Genomic DNA, 23742 nt, shown 5'->3' with positions numbered 1-23742 from the left:
GCTCTAGGGTCACTGGAGCAGGGCTGGCCAAGCACCCTTGTTGGCACAACCAGATGGCCTGTGCCCAGCTCTGGGGCAGATGATGGGTGAGACTGTGTGTGCATGTGGGGGACAGGGGAGCTGCAAACACGAACTCACCCCAGCTCCCCCGGCTGTAACCCACAGGGACCCCAAGGCTATTAGAGACACCTAAATCTGCTTATATAGAAGTGATAAAAAAGTGATGGTCAACCAAGTTATTGTTCCTAATAGAGAAAGACAATAAAGGCATAGTTCAGTTCAGTCACTCAGTCATGTCCGACTCTTTGTGACCCCATGAATCGCAGCATGCCAGGCCTCCCTGTCCATCACTATCCCGGAGTTCACTCAGACTCACGTCCATCGAGTCAGTGATGCCATCCAGCCATCTCATCCTCTGTCGTCCCCTTCTCCTCCTGCCCCCAAACCCTCCCAGCATCAGAGTCTTTTCCAATGAGTAAACCCTTCGCGTGAGGTGGCCAAAGTACTGGAGTTTCAGCTTCAGCATCATTCCCTCCAAAGAAATCCCGGGGCTGATCTCCTTCAGAATGGACTGGTTGGATCTCCTTGCAGTCCAAGGGACTCTCAAGAGTCTTCTCCAACACCACAGTTCAAAAGCATCAATTCTTCGGCACTCAGCCTTCTTCACAGTCCAACTCTCACGTCCATACATGACCACAGGAAAAACCATAGCCTTGACTAGATGACCTTTGTTGGCAAAGCAACGTCTCTGCTTTTGAATATGCTATCTAGGTTGGTCATAATTTTCCTTCCAAGGAGTAAGCGTCTTTTAATTCCATGGCTGCAGTCACCATCTGCAGTGATTTTGGAGCCCCCAAAAATAAATTCTGACACTGTTTCCACTGTTTCCCTATCTATTTCCCATGAAATGATGGGACCGGATGCCATAATCTTTGTTTTCTGAATGTTGAACTTTAAGCCAACTTTTTCACTCTCCACTTTCACTTTCATCAAGAGGCTTTTGAGTTCCTCTTCACTTTCTGCCATAAGGGTGGTGTCATCTGCATATCTGAGGTTATTGATAGTTCTCCCGGCAATCTTGATTCCAGCTTGTGCTTCTTCCAGTCCAGCGTTTCTCATGATGTACTCTGCATATAAGTTAATAAAGTTAATAAAGGCATAAAAACATAGCAAACTGTGCCTTTAATAAGTGATCTTTCAGTTCAGTTCAGTTCAGTCGCTCAGTTGTAGGGACTTATTATCTAAGAAGGTCCTTGAGACACCCATGTTCATAGCGTCATTATTGACAATAGCCAAACAGTGAAAAGAACCCACGTGTCCCTCAAGAGATGCATGGATAAACAAAACGTGGCAGATAGTAGAATAGTAGAGTACTATTCAGTCATAAAAAGGAATGAAATACAGGTGCAGGCTACACTGTGGAACAACCTTGAAAACGGTATGCTCAATGATAGACACCAGACACAAAGGACTAATTTTGTATGATTCCATTTATGTGAAATATCTAGTTGAAGCAAATTCATAGAGGCAGAAGGTAGATTAGAAGTTGCCAGATGGGAGGAGGGGATGTGGAGTTATTGCTTCATGGTTCCAGAGTTCCAGTTGAGGGTGATGGCAAAGTTTTGGAAATAGCGGTGATAGCTGCTTAACACCATGAGTGTCATTAATGCTACTGAATTGACTGTACATTTAAAAATGATTCAAATGGCTAAATGTATGTTATACATGTTATATGACAATAGAAAAAGTTCAGAAGAAATAAATCATCTGAAGAGGATAAAATTACAGGAAATAGGGCCAGTCATGAGAAACCTGGGCCTTATGACCACCACTCCCACCTGAACCAGTTCCTGGATAAGACCCTTGTGGAAAATAAGCCTCTGTTCTCACATCTTCCTGTGAGTCATCCATGGTGGTCATCTAAGCCCAGGCTGGCCACCGACATCCCACGTCCCCTCTTCCATCAACACCAGGCCATGCCCAGCAGGACAGCAGGGGTTAGAGCTCAGACACCTAGTCACTCCCCAGCTTTGTGACCTTGAACAAGATTGTTCACCTTCCTGGCCTCTGTTTCCTAATCTGCAAAATGGGGCTATGAATAGCACCAGCTATAAAGGGATTGTGAGAATATTTTGAATGTTATTTTACTGATTTGTAGGCTCCTGTTCTTCTTCTATGTTTATTTATTCATTTGACTGTGTTGGGTCTTAGGTTCGGCATGCGGGATCTTCACTGCAGTGCAGACTCTCTAGTTGTGGCACATGGGTTCCAGAGCGTGTGGGCTCAGTAGTTGGGGCTTAGCTGCTCCTCAGCAATGTAGGATCTTAGTTCTCCAATCAGGGATCAAACCTGCGTCCCCAGCTTTGCAAGAAAGTCTTAACCACTGGACCATCAGGGAAGTCTCCTGTTTTGAGAACTGAGAAATTTTACTTTATGCGTTTATCTTATGGCCTGGCATGTATTCGCTGCTCCTTCAAGTGTTGTTAGAAATTTGAAAGTATGTCTGTGCTGAAGGTCAGAGGTTGAGAGAGAGATGTAGTCCCTCCCCTTGTGGGGGCGGGGGAGCACCCAGACCTGGGCCCCACAGCACAGAGGGGTCAGCTGGGGAGGCGCAGGCTAAGAAGGGCAAGAGTTGGCCGGACTAAAGGAACAGAACAAGCCAGGCCACAGACTTTCGGGCGCCCCTCAGTCCTCACTCACTGTCCAGAGAAGATACACCCACTTGAAAAATTCACCCAAAGCCAAATATAATTAGGAAGGAGCATCTGTGACCGAAACAGAAAAACAGTCGGTGAGGGGGTGACATTCCAAGGCCAAATTGGAAAGAGTTTGCGATTGTCTGTGAAAGAATGCGAAGTCCTGTTGTAATTTTAATGATGATAGTTTTTATTCACCTTCAACAGGGTAGATAATTGACTTACTGCCTCATTTCTCTGTCATTGTAGGGAATGAGGTGTTTTTAAGTAGATTTTCTAAGATAACTGAAGCTTATCCCTGTGAACCTTAACTTTTTTTTTTCCACTTAATCACTCTGGAGGGAATGTCTATGGAATGGATTACACACTTCCCTGCCTCCTTAATCAGAATATTCTAAATTGAATGGAACTACTTCCTGTCAATTTGGACGTGAGGGGTTATTCGCTCTTATGTAGTGACTCCGAGTTACTTTGCTTTGTCAGTCTACAGATATTTTCTATTTATTTCATGGGCTTCTACTGTCAATAGAGCTCTTGCTTCTTTTTTTTTTATTCTTTGGAGCCACATTAAACATACATACACACATATAAATACAGCATATATGCATGCACACACACACTCACACACCCCAATCTGTGATCTGAGAACCCAGATCAGGCTTAATGGAATTGCGTTTCCATGTTCTTCTCTAATGCCCTGAACTGCCCTTATCATGACACTTTCAATAAATGCTGCTCCCGAGACTGTGTCCCCACTCGATTGTAACTCCAAGAGGGTGGGACACTTTCTGACCCTAGTAGGTGTTTGGTGAATATTGGTTGAATGAACAAGTAAAAGAATGAAAGCACTCAAGTGCTAGTTCATGGTCTTCATGACGATACCCAGATCCCTCGTCAGAGGCACAGTTTTACTTCTTACTGGGTTTTGGTTGTGACACAGTGAGTGGAGGTCTCCTCTGATAAGTGACATGTCTGATAAGTCTGCCCTGGGATGCACCAAGGACTCGCTGGCTCTGGACTCCAGCAGTCCAATACAGAGCCAAGGTATGAGGGCAGTGACCTGGCCTACCCTTGACTATTACCTCGGGCAATCACATAATTTCCCTGACCCTTTATTTCCTCATCTGTAAGATGGAGAAATAATAAAATCTAATTCACACCGTTTTAAGTGTCACAAGTGAGCATTTAAAATGTGGTGGTTATTATTACTACAATGGAATCACATCATGTGTATGTTAAACTCATGCAAATTTAGCTATATGTGCTTGGCAACAAAAAGAGATAGAGAAATGATACACTAGGTAATTCTGCTAGTCTTTCCATTCACCGAGTAGATGTTCCAGAGAGAAGGTGACGCAGGAGACACACGACTGCTGCGTGCTCCCCAACTCTCTGTCCTGTGCGCCTCTTACAGTGTGAGTGCATCTCGTAATGATAACTGTACTCGGTTTTTTATTGAGATATAACTGACATATACCTTTATATTAGTTTCAGGTCACAGCAGAATGATTCAACGTTTGAATATATTGTGAAATAATCACCACTGTAGGTGTAGTTAACATCGCATGTAGTTATAAATTTTTTTCTTTTGATAGGAACTTTCAAGATCTTCTCTTTTAGCAACTCTCAAATATACAATGCAGAATTATTAACTATAGTCACCGTGCTGTATGCTACATCCCATGACTTACTTATCTTACAACTGGAAGTTGGTACCTTTTGACCACCTTGCCCCTTTCACCTGCTACTTACCTTTGACAACCACCAAACTGTTCTCTGTATCTATGAGCTCTATTTTTGTTCATTGCTTTTTAGACTCCACAGATAAGTGAGAGTGTGTGGTATTTGTCTTTCTCTGTCTGACTTATTTCACTTAGCATAATGCCCTCAATGTCTACACACATTGTCACAAATAGCAAGATTTCCTTCTTTTTTGTGGCTGAATAATATTGTTCCGTATGTGTGTGGGTGTACACATATGTGTGTGTGTATGTGTGTGTGTGTGTGTATACACATTTTCTTTATCCATTCATCCATTGATGAACATCTAGGTTGCTTCTGTATCTTGGCTTGTGTGAAGAACGCTGCAATGATCGTGGGGGTGCAGACATCTTTTCAAGTTAGTGTTTTCATTTCTTTCAGATACATACCCAGGAGTAGAATTGCTGGATTGTATGGTAGTTCTATTTTTAAGTTTTTGGGCAACCTCCATACCGTTTTCTATAGTGGCTGTACCAGCTTACATTCCACCAACAACGCGCAAAAGTTTCTTTTTCTCCACATCTTTGCAAACACTTGCTATTTCTTATCTTTTGGATAGTAGCTAACCTACCAGGTGTGAAATAATATCTTAGTGTAGTTTTGATTTGCATTTCCCTGATAATTACGAGCACCTATTCAAGTACCTGTTGGTCATCTGCATGTTTTCTTTGTAAAAATGTTTATTCAGATCCTCTCTCCATTTTTTTAATCAGATTGCTTGGGGTTGAGTTTTTATTTATTTTGCCACTTAGTTGTAAAAGTTCTTTATATATTTCAGATGTTAACCCCTTATCAGATATGTAATTTGCAAATGTTTTCTCCCATTGGTAGTTTGCCTTTTCACTGTGTTGGTTTCCTTTGCTGCATAGAAGCTTTATAGTTTAATGTAGTTCCACTTGTTGATTTTGCTCCAGTTGCCTTTGCTTTTAGTGTCAACTCCAAAAAATCATTGCTGAGACCAATACCAAGGAGATTATTACCTATGCTGTCTTTAGGAGTTCTCTGGTTCTGGTCCTACATTCAAGTCTCTAATCCATTTTGAGTTGATTTGTACATATGGTGTAAGATAGAGGTCCAGTTTCATTCTTTTGGGTGTGGCTGTCCAGTTTTTTCAACACCATGTATTGAGGAGACTGCCCTTTCCCCACTGTATATTCTTGGCCCCTTTGTTGTGAGTTAACTGACTATGTCTGCATGGGTTTCTTCTGGGCTCTTTTTCTGTCTTTACACCGGTGTCATACTATCTGTGTTACTATAGCTTTGCTTGAAATTAGAAAGTGTTATGCTTTCTTCTTTCTCAAGACTGCTTTGGCTATTGGACTTGATTTTTGCCTCACTCACTGTAGTACCAAGTGGAAAATGCAGAGTGAGGCCTACTCAGAATTTGGCAGCTCAGCTTGTATGTGCATTGGGGGCACAATGAAAAAGGCATGAGGCAAGATAGGGTGACTGGGATTCCAGGCCGAGGTGGTTCCATCTACTAAAGTGATGGACAGTTTCCATGACTCTGACCACTTGACTTTGGTTAGCAAGTGGGAGGTAATGCAGGAGGATTGGTGGGGCTGCTAAAGTGATTCTCCATCACCCTTGTGGTTCCCAAAGAGCCCGTGTACTCATTGGCTTCACTGGAACCTTGTGCTTTTGTCTGTATCCAACACTTGGGTACCACTGTCTGTTTGCTCATCCTGAGCCTGCCCCTGGGACACCTTCCCCAATCCCATTTGCCTGCCCCCTTTTCTTTCTGAGTGTCTAAACCCTAGAATCACTGGAGCACAAGGTCCATTAATCATCTCCTTATCTTTAGGCAGTAGGGACTCTAGCCATTCCAGTCTGCCCAGCACTGAGAGATTTCTCAGAATGAGGGATTTTCCATGGTAACACAGCACATTTTGGTCACTCTGATAGACAAGTGAGACATCTTTTATGGTTCACTTCAGGTGCCGTCTCTTCTAGGAAGTTGCCTGATTCCTTAGCTGGGAGCAGTGTTTTTCTCCACTGAACATCTCCTAGTACATTATTTATGCCTGTCCTTGCCTTAACTCCACATGCACCCCTACTCCAGGATTTGAGAGAATGAGGTTAGAGTTGAGGACATCTTGTTGTGTGTCTTGTATGCGTCAGGTGAGGGTCAGGCTAGGAAGTGGTAGCAGGCTTGGCAGCCTACCTGAAGACTGCCATTCAGCCCCTCTCCACAGCCACAGAGTATGAATTTCTGCAAAGCTGGCTCAGCTATCACTCTGTGAAACGTTTAATTACACATAAAGATCTTCAAGGCTGTCTGTCACCTCCCAGGGAAACATTTCTTGTTCCTGCCCCTTCTGAAGTTAGCTGCTTAGAAAATAATGAGATTGAACTGAAGATGAAGGAAACAGGGGGTGTCAGCATTACTGGTAGGGAGACGCAGTGTGCAAGGGAGATGGGAAGGGTGACGGGGAGTGGAGCCCAGGGAGGGGCAGGGAGTGTGGAGACCTGTTCACAGAAAGTGAGATGCAAGCCGTGAGACAAAGTAATGTTTCAGGAAGAGATGGAAAGAGAGAGATGGGAGCTGGGCTGGGACAGCACCAAGAAGGGGAGTAGAGTCACAGAGAAGAGCGGAGGCAGACTGGAAGAGAAAAGGCCTGGCTGAGAGGAGGAGAGAGCCAACCAAGTAGAGTTTGGCAAAGGTTAAATAGCTTATGGTTTCAGAGTTCCAGTACAGAAGAAGGGTTTGGGAGACTGGATTGACCAGTCTTGGCTGGATTGGAATGACCCTGACTAAGAGATGCATTGAGAAAAGAAGCTTCTGAGCTTGTTTGATTCTTTAGGGGATGGGGGTAGAGGTTGATGACCAGCTGATGGAGGTTATTGGTGAACGCTCCCACCAGAACCCCCTTACTGCCTCTTGTCCAGGGAAGATTGATGCAGAGATGGGAAGGCTGGTCCCAGCCCCTATCCAGGAGAATCCACGGGGATCCTTCTGCCCTGACCCACTCCTCTCTTACAGGCTGTGATAGCGACCACTGGGGCCCCCATTGCAGCAACCGGTGCCAGTGCCAGAATGGGGCCCTGTGCAACCCCATCACAGGCGCCTGCGTGTGTGCTGCTGGCTTCCGAGGCTGGCGCTGTGAGGAGCTCTGCGCGCCAGGCACCCATGGCAAGGGCTGCCAGCTGCTGTGCCAGTGCCGCCACGGCGCCAGCTGCGACCCCCAAACGGGCGAGTGCCTCTGCGCACCCGGCTACACCGGTGTCTAGTGAGTAAAGCCCAGGCGGGACACATGCAAAGGGGTGGCTGGGAGGGTAAGACGGGGAAACACGTGAAGGATCAAGAAAGCTCTGGCTGTAAAATCTGCACTCTGGCCCCAAGTCCTGCAGAGGCTGAACTCCCAGGCCTCACCCACACAGGTCTCAGATCCCTGCTGTCCAGGGCCCAGGGTGCCTGGAACTGGCTTGGAGGACTCGTGGATGGATGCTCTCATGGTGGGAACAGCTGGCTAAACCTTCTTCTAGGAGACCCTTCCTGATCTGGGCTCCAGATTTTGGCTTGGAATTCTCTTCTGATCATAATCCAAGTGCCATTACTGAACCTTCTAGGCCATTTGAGACAGAGTGGGTGAGGGCCCTGGGCAGATATCATGCTTAGATTTGGGGAGATTACTGTGCCTGGTCCTCTTCCCCTGCCTTTTCCCCTCATCCAGTTTTCAGGAGAGGGAGTCTGCATGGACAGGATAGTTGTGACCCCTCAGAGGCAAGATTGACGTTCTCCTCACCACCCTATCAAAGGCTCAGTGGCCACCTCAACAGCCTTAGATCCTGTGGGAGCACCCAAGCAATCTGGCCACAGATACATCTCTGATGGAGGGTGCCTCCTGCCCGCATGTCTGACCAGCTCCAGGGCCAAGGCATTGAGCTAAGGCCCAAGACCAAGACCACAGGCAGACCCTCCCCTGCATCTCGGCAGTGCCCAGTCCTTCTAGAGAAGCTTATGGGGGTGCTGAGAGCCTTCCAGAGCCTGGAAGGGAGTGGAAGCCTGCCCACATTCTCTCTTTCAGAATCTAGGCAGATTCTCATGGCTACATCTCATGGCCTTTGCTTGTGCTGTTCCTTCTGCCTGGCTTGGCCTTCCTCCCCTTCTCCCAGTGAAACTAACTTTACCTTTAAGACTCAAGTAAAATGCCTCCCTCTTAAGGAAGATTTCCTCTGCTTTCCCACCCCAGAAGAGCCCTCTTCTTTATACCGAAAGCCCTTAAGTCATCCCCCATACTGACCCAAGCACACAGCCTCCAAGGACACTGTCTGAGTCCCTCTTTCCCCTCCTGGCCTTGTGCCTTGTATAGTTCATCCTGACCGGGAACTCACTAACTTCTAGAGAGCCCAGGAGTCTTGGGACTGGCTTTGCATGCTGCTGCCTCTCACACCTCTGCTTCTCTATGCAGCTGCGAGGAGCTTTGCCCGCCTGGGAGCCATGGGGCTCACTGTGAGCTGCGCTGCCCCTGCCAGAACGGGGGTACCTGCCACCACATCACTGGCGAGTGTGCCTGCCCTCCAGGCTGGACGGTAGGTGGACCTGCAGAATCGGGGTGGGGCTCTGTAAGAGGTCTGAGCATCCCTCGTTCACATGCACCCTGGAGAGCTAAATTCCTCTCCCATCCTGAATAGCCTCCATCCTCTTTATGGTCATGGGGATCATTAGACACTGCCGGGGGGCCATGGACACAGCTTTGACTGCCGGGGCTCATATCTAAATGCTGTGTGATCTGAAGCAAGTTCCCTAACCTTTCTAAACCTGTGGTCCCTTGTGTGCGAAGGAGTTGAATTCTTCTGATAAGTTGTCTCTGTCTTTTAGCATACTCATTTGAGCTGCCATGGCTCTGAGATGTGGTGAAAAGGCCCTGGTGTAAGGATGGAGGTGGTGCAGGGGAAGGGAGAGAGCAGGCATGGCCCCCCTGCCTTTATAGAACTTCAGATTCCCAGCCTCCAACCCCTATACTCACAGATGCACACAGATATTCTGATTCTGTGGGCCCCGGGATCTGTATCTTAACGTGGGCTCCAGGTGATTCTGAGGTAGCCTCCACCAGTCTAGGTCTCTTGTCTGGGGAAAGAGGGATGGGATTTATCAAATCACAGGCCTGAATCCAGACTTCACATAGTGTTAGCCCTGAAAAAAAAAGCCCTCGATCATTCTAGTCTCTGCTTCCCTAAATCAGGGATAAAATCAGGGGCTTCCCTGGTGGACCAGTGGTTAAAACTCCACACTTCCACTTCAGGGAGGGAGGGTCTGATCCCTGGTCGGGAAACTAAGATCCCATACACCATGTGGCGGGGCCAAAACGAAAACCAACTGGCATAAAAATGGTCAGCCCCGCGCTTCAGAGCGGCATGTTGGCAGAAGGCTCAGATGAGGGCAGTGCAGGCCCCAGGTGCCCTGCAAACACTGAAATGCTCTCCTGCTCATTGTCTATGTCCCTGGATGCCACAGGCAAGCACAGCCTCCCTTATGCCAGCCTGTTCCCCCTGTCAGTGTCCCCACCCTCCACAATCCCAAGCCCCTCAGAAGCAGCAAGTCACCGAGGCTGACCTTCCCGTTTCAGGGAAGCTCAGGGACACAGTCGGCTGCCTCCCCTGGGGCCGGGGCTTTGTGCAGCCAGGAAGGGACAGGGCTGTGGAGCAGGAGCAGGATATTTCGGGAGGCTGTGAACGCAAGGTCGCGGCGGGGGAGCAGCAGGAGGAACGGCCACAGGGCCTGTGACGCAGGCAGATTGGCCAGAGTTCTTTAGAGCAGGGGAAAACCTGGGGGATCATATGGTCCAGCCTTGTCCCAACCTGGCTGCGCACCAGAGTTGCAGTGGATGGGGGTGGGGTGGGGTTAATAGAGATTCCCAGACTCCACTGTAGACCGTCCTGGGCCTGGGATCTCTCTCTCTCTCTTTTTTTAATAAGCTCCCCTGATGATTCTGAAGCAGCCGACCCTGTCTTCAGGTCTGCATTTGGAAAAAATCAATCCAGACTATAGGATTTTCTTCTGTGTTTCACAGAACCCGAGAGTTTCTTGGAGGTAAAGGTGGGCGCAAGTAGCCTAATAACTGGGGCTCTGGGACCCACACACCCCCACATCTCCATTTTAATCTACTAAGAGGTCCTAGGTAAGATTTCACATAAAAACAGGACCTCCCAGCTTTAAGAGGCTTGAATACCACTGGTCTGTTAATACCTTCCTTTCTCAGATGAGGCAGCTGAGGCCCAGAGTGGCTAAGTGACCTGGCCAAGGCCACACAGTTGGAGAAGAGGGAGGTGGAGCCGCAATGCAGGTGTCTTGACTCCTGAATCCAAACTCTTGGTGCCCGTGTGTCTCTATCTCTTCTGAGGAGAGCGAAGTGGCTCCGGACTCTCCCACACCTGCCCGTTTCTCCCACCCTGGACCACTCTCTGTAAAGGCCCTCTCATCTCCAGCCAACTTCTAGAATCCCATCACTCACAGGCTGGGTCCCCAGAGACCCAGCAGCAGGCAGTGAGGTCAGATCAGGATGCGGTAGGGGGAGAACAGGCCACAGGCAGACCTGTACCTGTAAAGTCCTCTCTAGAGAGACTGGAGACTGATGGAGGCTGCTGATTGAAGAGGGCGGCGGGGAGGAAACCAACACAGATAATTTTTTTCCCCTCCCAACACAGTGAGAGGTTTGTTCCTTCAGACAGGAAACTCTGTCAATAGCAGCCTTTGGATTTAGGAACTTGGTGTTTTTAATTTTATTGTAGACAATTGCATTTCTATTTTTGACAGAGCATTTAACTTGCAGATTTGTATGAATCATTAACACCCCTCATGCACACAGTCACAGTGTAAAGAAGCTGCTCCTGGGGCCTGAGGCCCCTCCTAGGGGAGGGGAGAGGGCTGGGGCCAAGGGGACGGTGCAGGGCAGAGCGGTCCTCCCTTTATTATCCTCCACTGCCTCATTTGCCTGCCAGCCCCACATGGCTTTAGCCACACTCAGAGATCTAAAGAGTACGATTGCTCACACACAGAGCAGGTCCCCAAAGAACCAAGGCTTCATGCAGACCTGGAGAGGAGCTGCCTGGAACCCTGGCCCCCGGGGCCCCTTCCTCAGGACCCCTAGCCAGTAGGGGTATGCCCACAGGTGTATGGGCAACCCGGTGTATGCCCACAGGACACGACTCTTGCCCAGTTGTGGTAAGCCCGTTCCCAGAGGGCCTCTGCAAAGAGCCTAGGTGGCTATTTCCTCTTGATTTCTGGGCTTTGAGACCTTTCAGAGGAGGAGTCCCAGGTGTGAGGAGTTCACTGTGAGTGAGAAGTGCAGATGGATCGGAGGTAGGAGATATGATCACCTGCCTTAGGCATTCCCAGTCTGATGGTGGAGGCTGGGTACATGCATGTGCATGCACACACATATACACTCAGGAAACAACAGGCCCCAAGAGCTGGGAAAGAGAACCAGTCCTCATGGAGGAGCAAACAGAGGTATTTGTAAAATCCTAGAAGCTCAGGTTTGGGAAGTTTTATTCATGGAGCCCCAAGCCTGACCTGTATAGCCTGGATCATTTCCATAGCACCCAAGCCAACCACTGTTCACTTTCCCCTGAGGGCATCCATGCCACCCGGGACAGCAGTGATCATTAGATGCTGGAGAGGCTGCGTTGTGTTATTGGCTTAACCTCAAGTCCTTCACCGTCTTGCCCCCCTCCTTTCTTCTGCTCCTTTTGTCCATGGTCTTCTTTATGTGCAGCTGGTTTCCAGATTAGGACAGGACCATTTGGCCCATCCAGTCCTGAGGAATAGGACTCTTGCCTCACTGCATCTCCCCCACCTTCTAAATGCCACACAGCCCGAGGTCCCGCGGCTCTAGGAGACATACACGCAGCTGACTATAGGGCCGGTGTGTTAGGGCTGCCATGACAAAGTAGCACACACTGGGGGGCTTCGACAACAAATGTATTTTCTCACAGCTCGGGAGGCCAGAAGTCTGAGACCAAGGTGTTGGCAGCGTTGGTTCCTGCTAAGGCTTCAGCCCCTGGCTTGTAGCTTGTGGTCTTCTCCCTGTGTCTCCACGTGGCCTTCCCTCTGCCCTGTCTGTGTACTAATCTCTTCTCCCAATGAAGACATCAGTCATATTGGACTAGGAGCCACCCTGATGACCTCACTTTAACTTTATTGCCTCTCCAATGGCCCTGTCTCCAGCCACAGTCATATTCTAAGGTGCTGGGAGTTAGGATACGTGAACCTGGGGGACATGATTCAGTTCATAATAGCAGGAAAGAAACCATAAGATCACAGCCCTCTTTTAGACTGATACTCTCCTATCTGCTCTCTCCCCCATCTCTCCCCAAAAAGCTATTCTTCTAACCAGCAGTGACCGATCGATTATGTGGTTCTCCCCCACTCTTCCCTGTCCCAGGTGATATGGGCTCCTACCGCCTCCACCTCATCAGGGGTCTGCTTGGGTTGAATATTAATGAAGGGCCCAGTCATCTCTAATTTAATGAAGGTTCCTTCCTATCTCTGATCCCACTGAATCTTTACAACCACGTGGAACACTGGGGGTTACCACTCTCATTTTAGAGATGAGGAAACTGCGGCTCGGAGCTATCACATGACTTGTCCTCGCTCGGCCGTCTGGAAGGAGATAGACCTGGGGTTTGAGCCCAAGTCCTGACTTTGAGCCCAGTGTTCTTCCCACCCTATCAGGCAGCAGCCCTTCCAAGGTAGCAGATTCTTCCAGCCCCAGGAGCTCGAGCCTGAGGAGGACCAAGCGGTGGGTGGGGAATACTGAGCAGGGGCTGACAGAGGTGCTCGCCGTCCCATCCAGAAAAGGCTCAAGGATGCTCGATTTCCCCAGGAATTCTTGAAAGGAAGCAACCGTTCCTATTGGTCTCTTCAGGAAACCCTGATCATGTCTCAGAAACTCTGAAGAGAAAGGGAGTCTGTGGTCTACAGGATGGATGGATGGATGGATGGATGGATGGGTGTGTGTGTGTAAATATAGGAGGGCTCCACTGTGCTCCATGATGAGGATGTAGGAGATATAAACACAGCCCCCTTAATGGTCAAAGTGTCCTCATCCAGCCCAGGATTGCAGAGAACTGGCCATAAAGACTCCTCCCTTCCCTCAAGAATCCCTACAACTTGTAGGGCACAGTGAGAAAAGCAGGCCCAAAGTACCACCCCCACCACCTCCAGGAAGAAGAGGGACCCCTCATCTGAGTAGCTTTTCCCTGCCCCTCTCCTCACATACACACTCATCTCACCATCCTCGGCTACTGCCTCTACCACTCAGTCGTCCATCTCTGCCCCTCCCAGCCCCCCTTCTCAGCCCCACACTATCTGACTTATATGTAGGGGAGAAATCTGAGTTAAAAGGCCTACTGCTTAATTCATTACAAGTAAATTGGATGATATTGATAGATGACTCTGGTCAGCAGGATTTTCCTGACTAAACTAGCTTCCTCGGGGTTGGCAATTATCGGTGCATAATAATTGTGTGTTGAACTAATTGATTAATTAATTATGGGAGAATCCTTGATCTCCATAAGAGAAATGACCATCTCTGGTGTGGGAGAGGCTAGAAGGGCAGCAGGAGACAAAAGTAAGTTTAGATTCCTGTTTGATAAAGACCAAAGAGTCATATGTATAATTTTAAACTTATATACAGTATCTCATACCACAAGGCTACTACTGGAGGGAAGGGAAAATAGTCCTCTTTCCCACCCCCTGACAGGTCCTACTCCTGAAAGATACCAGATTCAAATCTTTTAGGTGTTTCTGCTGGTGTTTCAATCCATATTTCTCCAAAACATGCTTTACCACCATCTCACAATTCATTAGAGCCTCATTTCAAGTATCTGCTGATTCCTGGTCTCCTGTTCATGTTTTACCGTAATCCTTGGAAAAAGCTGGCTGGAAGCCTGAGGGACAGGAGAGGTGCCAGGCTTGTTGACTGATAGGAGCCTTAAATATCAGTATCTGTAGGTCTTTCCGTTTGACCTCTCAGTGTTCCCAGAAGAAATCCTCCAGAACCCTGCAAGAGGGTGTAGAGCCTGGTCACTAGAATCCTAGGGGCCGAGCAGGGGGAGAGAGCAGAGGGTCTGACTGTTATGCAGGCAGATCCCACAAGATCCCCATTTCTGATGGTCCCCACCCCTTAGCTGTGCTTGGTGTCCTTGTGTCTGAAGCCTTCATGGGTCAGCCTCCCTAAAAGTAAACTGCTGGTCTTGGGAAGGCTGTTTGAAATGGGGGTAAAAATCTGGAATCTAATTCCCTCTTTTATAAACTTCTAAACACTCCTCCTGTTTCAGCACACCAGCACCTTGACCCTCAGAGGCCCCTGGTATCTCTGATTCCTGAGCTTTACTGAGCTTTGTCTTCCGACGCTCCCTTTGCAGGCACTTGTCATTGCTGAGAAAACAGAAACTCCAGCAGATCCTATTCCTCTATCTGCTAGTCCATCTTCCACCGCGTGACATATCTTGTCCTCTATGGCCCCCTCTCCCCTTCATTTTCTCCTTGTAGGTTTATATGTTCCTCCTGCTCCCCTTTACTCTTCTGGTAGCTGGGTTTGGGAAAGAAGTAGAGATAAATGTATGTCTCCACACCACTGTGTTTAATCACATCTCTGCTTTCTTTTTTGCTCAGCACTTTCTCATGTACCAGTGTGAGGGCACCTAGTTATGTTTTCTTGTCTCTCTCTCCCCAGTAGGTTGGAAGGACAGGAATCGAATCTTACCTGTATTTTTATATCCCTAGAGTCTAGTGCAGGGTCTGGTATACAACAGGCACTCATTAGATATGTGCTGAATGATTGGATAAGCAAACTGGTCTCAGTCTGCCCCTCTCTAAAGTGTGGCTTTGGAGTCATGGTGTCCAACTTTCTGTGCTTCTGTGATTGGGGAGAAGGTCCCACTAAGGGATAGGGGTGGTCCCTTGGGCTGTAGCAACTGTGCTACTTCTAGAAGAAGGTGGCCTCAGGATTGCATCTCAGAAGCACCACCTCCACAGGTCTTCCCTCCTGTGTTTCAGGGAGCAGTGTGTGCCCAGCCCTGCCCACCGGGGACGTTCGGCCAGAACTGCAGCCAGGACTGTCCTTGCCACCATGGAGGGCAGTGTGACCACGTGACTGGGCAGTGCCACTGCACAGCTGGCTACATGGGAGACAGGTAAGGATGCTGTTGGCTATCATCCTTACTGGTCATGTTACTCATTTTCACAGCAGCCTTGCAGACAACAGGTCAGGTTTACCAACCTTCTGCCAGCTTTCCTGTTTCTTTCTCAGAAAGCATTCTGAGTCCTCCTGCCAATCCATCCTTCCTGGCCCTCAGCCTGCTGAGGGCACCCACCTTCCCCCAGCCCAGTGACCCAAGCCTGGAATTTGCATTGACTCACCTGGGGAAAGAGGTGGGCACCTACTACCACCCTCTACTTGCTACCCTCCTGGAGGGAGGCAGCAGCACCGATAATCAAAGAAGTTGAGTGTGCACTCTCAGTTCACACATTTTGCACTATTCTTTTTAGAAGTAGATTTTTATTCCTGATATGAGTTCTGTCAAAAGGATACTGACATCAGTTTGCATCCTCTGAAGGCCTGTGGCCTAAGAGCAGACTGAACAAGGGCGCCAATGTTCTGGAATCAAACTAACCTTGCCAAGTGGATAACCCGTAAAATACATAATGGGAGGGTTACCGGAGTTGTGTGTTTCCCATGGCAAGAGGGATTTCATGATGATAGGGAAGGTGCTCTGGGAGAAGGAGAAATGACAGCCAGGGTGTCTGATGGTGAGTGAATTCAGATTTGGTGGAGGACATTTGTCCACAGAATCCAGGTGAATCTCCTCCCTCTCAGTCTGAACTACATCTGTCTCTTTGAGCAGAGAGATGGGCAGTAGAAAGGAAACTCTCACACCCCTTGTCTGCTTCTGTGGGATCCATGTTTCACCTGGATTTTGTTACTCTGCCTCCCCTGCCCAGGTAACATCAGGAAGCAGGAGTCAGGGCTGAATTAACCAATGAGTCCTTCTGGCTCTGACCAACATAGTGGGGTTCCTCCAACTCTCATTGGAGTCAGCCCCAAATCCTAGTGATACCCAGAAAAGAGATTTTCCATTTTCATCCTGAAGCTTGTTTACCCTAGCCTGGAGCCTTTTAAGCCAGATCTGAGCTCTTGGTGAGCTAGTGTTCATCTCGTGAGCATCCCTGGCGTAGAATGTGGGGTGTGGCATCAGGGGACTCATCCCTCTCTGACCTCTGCTGGAGTCTTCGTCTCTGAGGGAAGAAAGGGAGGCAGGACTGATGTGCTGCATCCACCTCCCTATCCCCTCTGTCTCTCCCAGTGAGAAAATGTGCAGGTTGAGCCACAGGGGCAGGAACTGGAAGACCCTGGAACCAAAACAGGACCCCTTGCCACTTGCACATGATGGCCAACAAAACCCATTCACCATTGGAGACAAGCAGGTTGATAGCTCCAGCCGGCTAGATTCCACACCAGGAGACCCAACCTCATCGGCGCTCTCCATTTCCACCACCAAGATGTACCAAATGGAGAAATAACCCTAATCCCTCTGGTTGGGACCCAGCCTATGAACCTGAGACAGAGCAAAGCCCCTCAGACCTTAATGTCCTCTGGCAAGCTTTTGCCCATCAACTCCCGAAGAATTAAAAAAGAGGGCCCAGTAGCATTTGGGTTTCCCACCTAAACGGGCTGCCTGGTGTTTAATATTTTGTAAAATTGCCTCCATTTATTTTGTAAGTGACAGCTGCATGAACCCACCCCACATCGTTGCAAGCATATTAAAGTTGAGTGGGTATAATAACGCAGGCCTCCCCGGATAGGCAGAATCCAGTGCAAATTAAACATGAAACGTAACGAGGGTTTTGCAGCTCATTTTGTAATTTAATTGAGCAATGTATCTGGTTGTTAATGGTAATATCGGACACATTAGATTGATATGTTGCAAAGGAAGGATGTTTAAGTAGAAAACTAATTCCTGATGTGATTACCCTTCTGTTCCACAGGCCCCGTTATTAGTGTGCTTTGTGTAAAATTCATTAGCAGTTGTTGCTTGATCTCTAAATAAATAAGTTGTTTAAATTGTGGGTAGGAAAAAAAAGGCTGATTATGTAAATGGATTAGGTTGTCAATATTTCATTTCCAGATTCTTTTTCTGGGGCTACGGAGTGTCACTTTGTAAATATGACATGGGGTGGAGACATGCCCTTCAGAGAAGGGAGCTCACACTCCAGGACTCTCTCTGCTCAATCCTGCCAGAGGGGAGGGAGCAGGAGGTGTCTCCAGGCTGGGGTCTCTTCCCTGATGGCCTGAGACATCCAGGAGAGGCAACCTGAGTGACTCCCGGGGAAACCTACTGTGAGGCAGCACGGGCTGGCAGTGTCCAATTCTTACCTGCACTGTGTCCTCTGCGCCTGCCTCGGTTTCCATCCTCACCCCTTCCACCGTATTCCCCTCTTCCTTCCTCTCTTCTACCTCCCGTGTCTTCTCCACGCATCCCCTTCTCTCTTCCCTCTTCCGCTGTTCTTTCCCTCCCTGAGGCTTCAGATGGGCTAAAATGCAGCAAGACTTGCAGGAAGACAATCTGGGTGCTGTGATGAAGAACACTGCTTCCAACTCAGGACTCACCAAGATTTAATAAAGAGGCTAAGGCTGTATTTTTTTTCCCCAACATCTTTTATGGCTCCCCTCTGCCCTGATTATTGTAGAAGATAAATAGAAAACCTGAAAATGGAAAAACATACTCATTAAAGCATTTGTAATTCCGTAAGTCCACTCCATTGTTAACATTTTGGAACTCTTCCCTTTGAGGCTTTTCATGCCAAAAGGGCTCTGTTAGGAGAACTACAGAAAACAGTATTAACAAGAGTAATAATAAGAACTAACACCGCTTATTGAGCGCTTACCATTCATGGGGCACCTTTCTAAATGTTTATACGCGTTATCTCATTTAATCCTCAAACACATGGTGAGGTTTAATTATTACCATCCCGTTCTGTGATGAGGAAGCAGATGTCAGGGCAGTAAGGCCAGTTCCCCATTCTCCACACCTTTGAAGCAGCATGGGGACACAGACAATCCAAAGTCCATAGGCCATTTCTGTTCATTTGTCTCTAGGATGCAGGGGTGGCCCATCTCTTTTTCCTCAAATGCCCCCAGGTTTACCGCTTAATTTGTTGCTGTGACAATGAATCTATGTCCGTGCATGCTCATTACTAAGTCATGTCTGACTCTGCGATCCCGTGGACTGTAGCCTGCCAGGCTCCTCTGGCCATGGGACTTTATGTAGTTTGTTATTTAATGGGTACAGAAATTTCAGTTTGGGAAGATGAAACGGTTCTAGAGATAGATGGTGGTGATGGTTGCACAGCAATGTGTGTTCTATGTACATGCTCGCTCAGTCGTGTCCAGCTCTTTGTGAGCACATGGACGTAGCCCCCCGGGCTCCTCTGTCCATGGGATTTCCAGGGCAAGAATACTGGAGTGGGTTGCCATTTCCTCCTCCAAGGGATCTTCCCCACCCAGGGATAGAACCTGCGTCTCTTACATCTTCTACTTTGGCAGGCATAGTCTTTATCACTGAGCCACCTGGGAAACCCACACAATATACATGTACTTAATACCACTGTATACTTAAAAATAATTAAAATGGCAAATTTATGTTATCCTTATTTACTGCAGTCAAAAAAAAAATACACAAAGCCTACAATCAGTGAGATATGATAGTATGAACTCACTCCTGGGGACTGAGGGGAACTGGCCTGGAGAGGGGAACGGCCTAGGATGGTGAAAGCACAGAACCCTTCCTGCAGGAGGCAAGGGAGGACGGGAGGAGGCCATGAGGAAGGGCAGCCAGCCAGGCCCAGGCCCAGAGGATCTGGAAAGGCACGTAAGGGGGCATGGACTCACCACATACTCTGTTGTCCTGCAGGTGCCAGGAGGAATGCCCCTTGGGGACCTTCGGCTTCCAATGCTCCCAGCGCTGTGACTGCCACAATGGAGGTCAGTGTTCACCCACGTCCGGCGCCTGCGAGTGTGAACCTGGCTACAAAGGCCCCCGCTGCCAGGAGCGGCTGTGCCCTGAGGGCCTGCACGGCCCAGGCTGCAGCTTGCCCTGCCCCTGCGATGCTGACAACACCATTAGGTATGACGTGAGCGGGGACAGGTGAGCCTGGGGACAGGGACTGGGGAGGGCCCTGGTGGAGAGGGGGCTCTCAGAGCACGAGCCACCACCTCCTCCTGGGTTATCTGGGCAGGCAGTGACAGAGCTGGGACCTCAGCAATCACCTTCACTGGCCAGTCTGATCAAAGAAGGGAAAGCCACGGTCACTCAGGCAGTCAAGATGAGGCCTGAGGTCACCTGCTCTGTCCACCACCCCCAGTTGCCAACACTGAACCTGGCTGCTGGCATTGAAAATGGGCCGCACACAGGAGCAAGAGGGTGCCTGGTGACCCCCAGGGAAGCAGGGTGGGAATGGGTGCAGCCATGCAATCCTGGGGGCGCTGAGGCTGACCTTGGGGTACCACAGGCCTCAGGGGCATTTTCCTGGAAAACATTTCCTCTCCACACAGTCCGCATCTAACCAAGTCGTCTCCCAACCCCAAGGGGCCCAGAGACCAAACTACCACGGCAGGAGCACAGGGCTTTAGCCATAGAGGGTCAGTGTTAGCAGAGACCTTAAAAACCAGGATGGCTCACCTGAGGCCTGCAGGGAGTGTCCCCTCTGGCCCTGGCTAGGGTAGAAGAGCAGGAGGGACAGAGGCCAGGCCCGCATCAGGGTCTTGGCTTGGGGCCAGCCTTGCCTTGCTCTCTGCCCTTCAGGGCTCGGGGACACCTGAACTGATGTTGGCCCCACCCCTGCTTCCTGGAAGTGGAGAAGCCAGAGCTGCCCTGGGCCACCTCCCCCAGCTCCCCTCACTTCCCGCTTCCTGCACCAGTTGGCACCGCCCTCTGGTAATAGATGAGGCTGTCAGGCCCCAGATTAAAGCTTCAGATGAGGCTGTTGGGCCCAGATAAATGCTTCCACAGCCTTTTATGTGGTCGACTCTTATTAGAATGATGCAGGGTGAGGGGACTCTCCTTCTCCCCTCGGGCCTGCAGGACAGCTCAGGGGAGGACTAGCTGCCCTGGGCCATGGGTGTTGCTGATGTTTTCAGGCCAGACAGACAGGCCTCTGCCTTATAGCCTTGTCTCTGGGACAGCTAGGACTTAGCCTCAGCTCCTCCTCACTTCCAGCTTTTGCTTCTCCACACATCGCCCAGGAGCCTCTGGTCACTGTAAGCAGAGTCATCTTCGCAAGTGTTACAGCTTAGACAGAATCTGTCCTCAGTCCTTAGTTCCTAGAGCTGAGTGGCTCAGGCAGTGCTGTCTGCAATGGCAGAAAGTTGGAAAGGAAACCATTAACAGGGGGCCTTGGAGCCAATGGAGCTGACCTATATATGACTTAAGCATTGAGTCACTTATTCATTCAACAAACACTGAGAGCCTGCAGGGCCGACCATGAGAAAAGAAGTACCCCTTAACACCTGTCCAGCCCTCGGGAACTTGAGTCTGGAACACATACCCCTCCTCCCCACCCCGACCTCCGCCCCCCTCCCCACCCCCCCCCACACACACACACACGCGCGCGGGCACACATTAAGCATCTTCTACCGTATTTCTTCAAATACAAGACACCACCAGTAGTGAGGCTCTGCTTTATCGTATATACTGCTACAACTGAACTATTGACTGCATACCATTGACTGCATAGCACACACATCAGAGCTATGAAAATGAGGGGCAAAGAGCATCTTAGAAGCAACGAAATATATCTGGCTGGCCCTGTTGTGTCTTGTGCTCGAGTAACTGTGACCAGGGGCTCTGTACAGAAAGCATACTGGTCAGGAAAGTCTTCCTGGAGGAGGTGGCCTCTGGGCTAGGTCTGGAGGGCACAGTGAGAGCTCCCAGGCTCTAAACACAGAGTTTCCACATGGCTGGTTGGGGGCACGGGACAGCTGCCTCAGACTATTCCATGGGTGGATGGGCAGCACCAGGAACCCCAGCCGCCACCCCCCCTCACCCCCCAGCAAGCCTGCTCTGCAGGGAAGCCAAGGGAGGTCTGTGTCAGGGACAGGAAGCAAGACAGTCGCTGAGATCCAGTGCAGGAATAGTCCCTGCCTTGGAGATCCAACCAACCCCCAAATGAAAGAGCTATTGTTTTCTTCCTGTGCCTGAGCAAGCGTGCCCAGCATAATTTACCCCTCCTCTGAAGGAGTCCTCAATGCATTATTAATTTGGAAGGACTCCCTCTTCTCCGTCGCTAATCTCAGCCCATTCAATATTGATGATTATTTGCTTTACTCTCTTTAACACGTGTCACATTTCAGGGGTTGGGAGCAGTAGCACTTCTTAGGCATGGGGGCTCCGAGGGCACCTGGCAGCCAAGCCCCCAGGCCAGGTTCCTCCGGGTCTACTTGACCACCTCCTTTCGGGAGCGGTGTCAGCATGGGCTTGTCCACCTCTGCAGCCTCAGCACTGCACGATGCCTGGCACAGAGCGGACCTTCAGGAAAAAGAATCACTGAATTCATCTTCAACAGCCCATTCCTCTAGGGTGGTTCTGCCCAAGCTCTAATGTTTCACCACTTTTTCCTGGCTCACTGCCCCAGTGACTGAGCCCCCAGCACCCACCAAGTTTTTATTTGGTCTAACTCGAAATTTCTCAGCCTTGCCACTGTGGATGTTTGGGGCTGGATAATTCTTTGCCATGGACGGCTGTCCCGTGCATTGCAGGATGTTTAGCAGCATCCCTGGTCTCTGTCCACTAGATGCCAGAAGCACGACCCCGGCCCCGAGTTCTGACAACCTGGATGGGTAGGGAGAGGTAGGATTGCCCAAGGTGGAGAACCTCCGATCTCACTCAACCTCTCTCTCGCTGCACTTGGCTTGTTCTCAGGGACACAGAGAACAGCTGTCTTCCTCTGTGTGCACACAGGTCACTCCTCTCTTCTCATGAGCCTTGGTCCCATTCTAGAGCCTTCTCTTGGGAGCTAAGAAAAGCAGAGTAATGACTCTAGGACTCCTACTCCTAAGGCAGTTGAGCTGCAGGTTTTGGTGGGTCTGGGACCCCTGGATCCTGGCCTTAGAACTACCTGTGCCTGAGCCAGTGTCCTGATGAGTATAATTTCCCCCTCTCTGTCTCAGTTTCCCAGTCTGTCTATCACCTTCATCAGCCCAGTAATGGTAAAAGTTTTGTGGTCTTTGCAAGCGAAGCTTCCACTCAGCTCCCCAAAAGACACAGTGTGGGGTCCTCAGCAGCCTTGCCTTGTTGCCCCCCTGGCTTGTGCAAGACCCCCACCAAGACAGCTTGCAAGGAAAGCCCTGAGCATCTTTCTTAGAGAAACAAAGACCTCCCAACCCTTGACCAAAGAAAACTCTCCTCAGCTCGCCCCAGCCTCTTTCTGCTCTGTGCCCCTCTGGAGAGGACGCTTCAAAGAGGTCGAGCCCCAGTGCCCTGGGAAAGAAAAAGTGGCCAGAGAAATTCCCCAATGCTTCATTCCCTTTATAAGCGCTTTGTAGCACACACAAAGCAGCCTCCCTCCTTCATCAAGGAATAACCTTGGGAAAGCGAGCGCCCGTGTGTCAGCCCTTGTCCATGTCCCCTCCACAATTGGATTGTCATAGACGAATTCCAGCGGCCATGGTCGTGGATTACCTGTGAAAGATTTGATTTAGCCAACAGATGCAGCATTGATAGAAATCTCAGAGCAGCCAGGAGAGGAAAAGGCAGAAAATTCCACCCTGAAAAGATTTCTGTATTGTTCAGCTTTGACTCCTATTAACTTGTGATTAATCTATGGGGGAAATGGAGAAAGGGGGGGGTGGGGTACTGTGCAAGTGAACCAGCATCAGTGTTTGTGACTTTGCCTGAGCCGAACCAGCGTCGTTTGCCCGCCATGTGACCCAGGGGAATGGCTCTGCCACCAGGCAGGGGTGGTGGGGGTGGCGGGGTGGGCAGGGCAGGGGACACCAGGGAGGGGGAGTTGTGACGAAGGTGCTGAGAGCATAGTGATGGCAGTTTTCTGAGTCAATGACTGAGTCAGCGGTCATTCCCCACTGTCTCTTTAAAAGGATTTTTGGAGTTTCTATAACAAGCAACAAGTAATCAAATTGAGAAAATAGAAATTATATTTTTAAAAATAGATATTTAGAGACATGAAGGGAGACAGAAAAAAAATGATTTCAGGTTTGGTTTTGAGCTTTCTGGTTTCTCAGAGTAAAAGGTAAAATTGGTATTGAGATCCAAAACGCCGGTG

The 23742-nt window shown here is 49.3% G+C and overlaps 1 protein-coding gene across 9 annotated transcripts in view; it reads left to right on the top strand.

Annotated features, from left to right (window-relative positions):
- The window catches only part of MEGF11 (multiple EGF like domains 11), a 393564-nt gene that overhangs the window by 296154 nt on the left and 73668 nt on the right, over positions 1–23742 (top strand). For all 9 annotated transcript variants that reach the window (XM_059890764.1, XM_024997911.2, XM_024997910.2 and 6 more), the window contains exons 6-9: positions 7441–7687; positions 8870–8990; positions 15463–15599; positions 19377–19589. In XM_059890764.1, the coding sequence (XP_059746747.1) occupies positions 7441–7687; positions 8870–8990; positions 15463–15599; positions 19377–19589 (718 nt within the window). The remainder of the gene's footprint in view (positions 1–7440; positions 7688–8869; positions 8991–15462; positions 15600–19376; positions 19590–23742) is intronic.

Source organism: Bos taurus, chromosome 10 (genome assembly GCF_002263795.3).
Source record: "Bos taurus isolate L1 Dominette 01449 registration number 42190680 breed Hereford chromosome 10, ARS-UCD2.0, whole genome shotgun sequence".
NCBI lineage: Eukaryota > Metazoa > Chordata > Mammalia > Artiodactyla > Bovidae > Bos > Bos taurus.
Note: the sequence above shows the minus strand (reverse complement) of the source record. Positions and strands in the feature narration are given on the sequence as shown.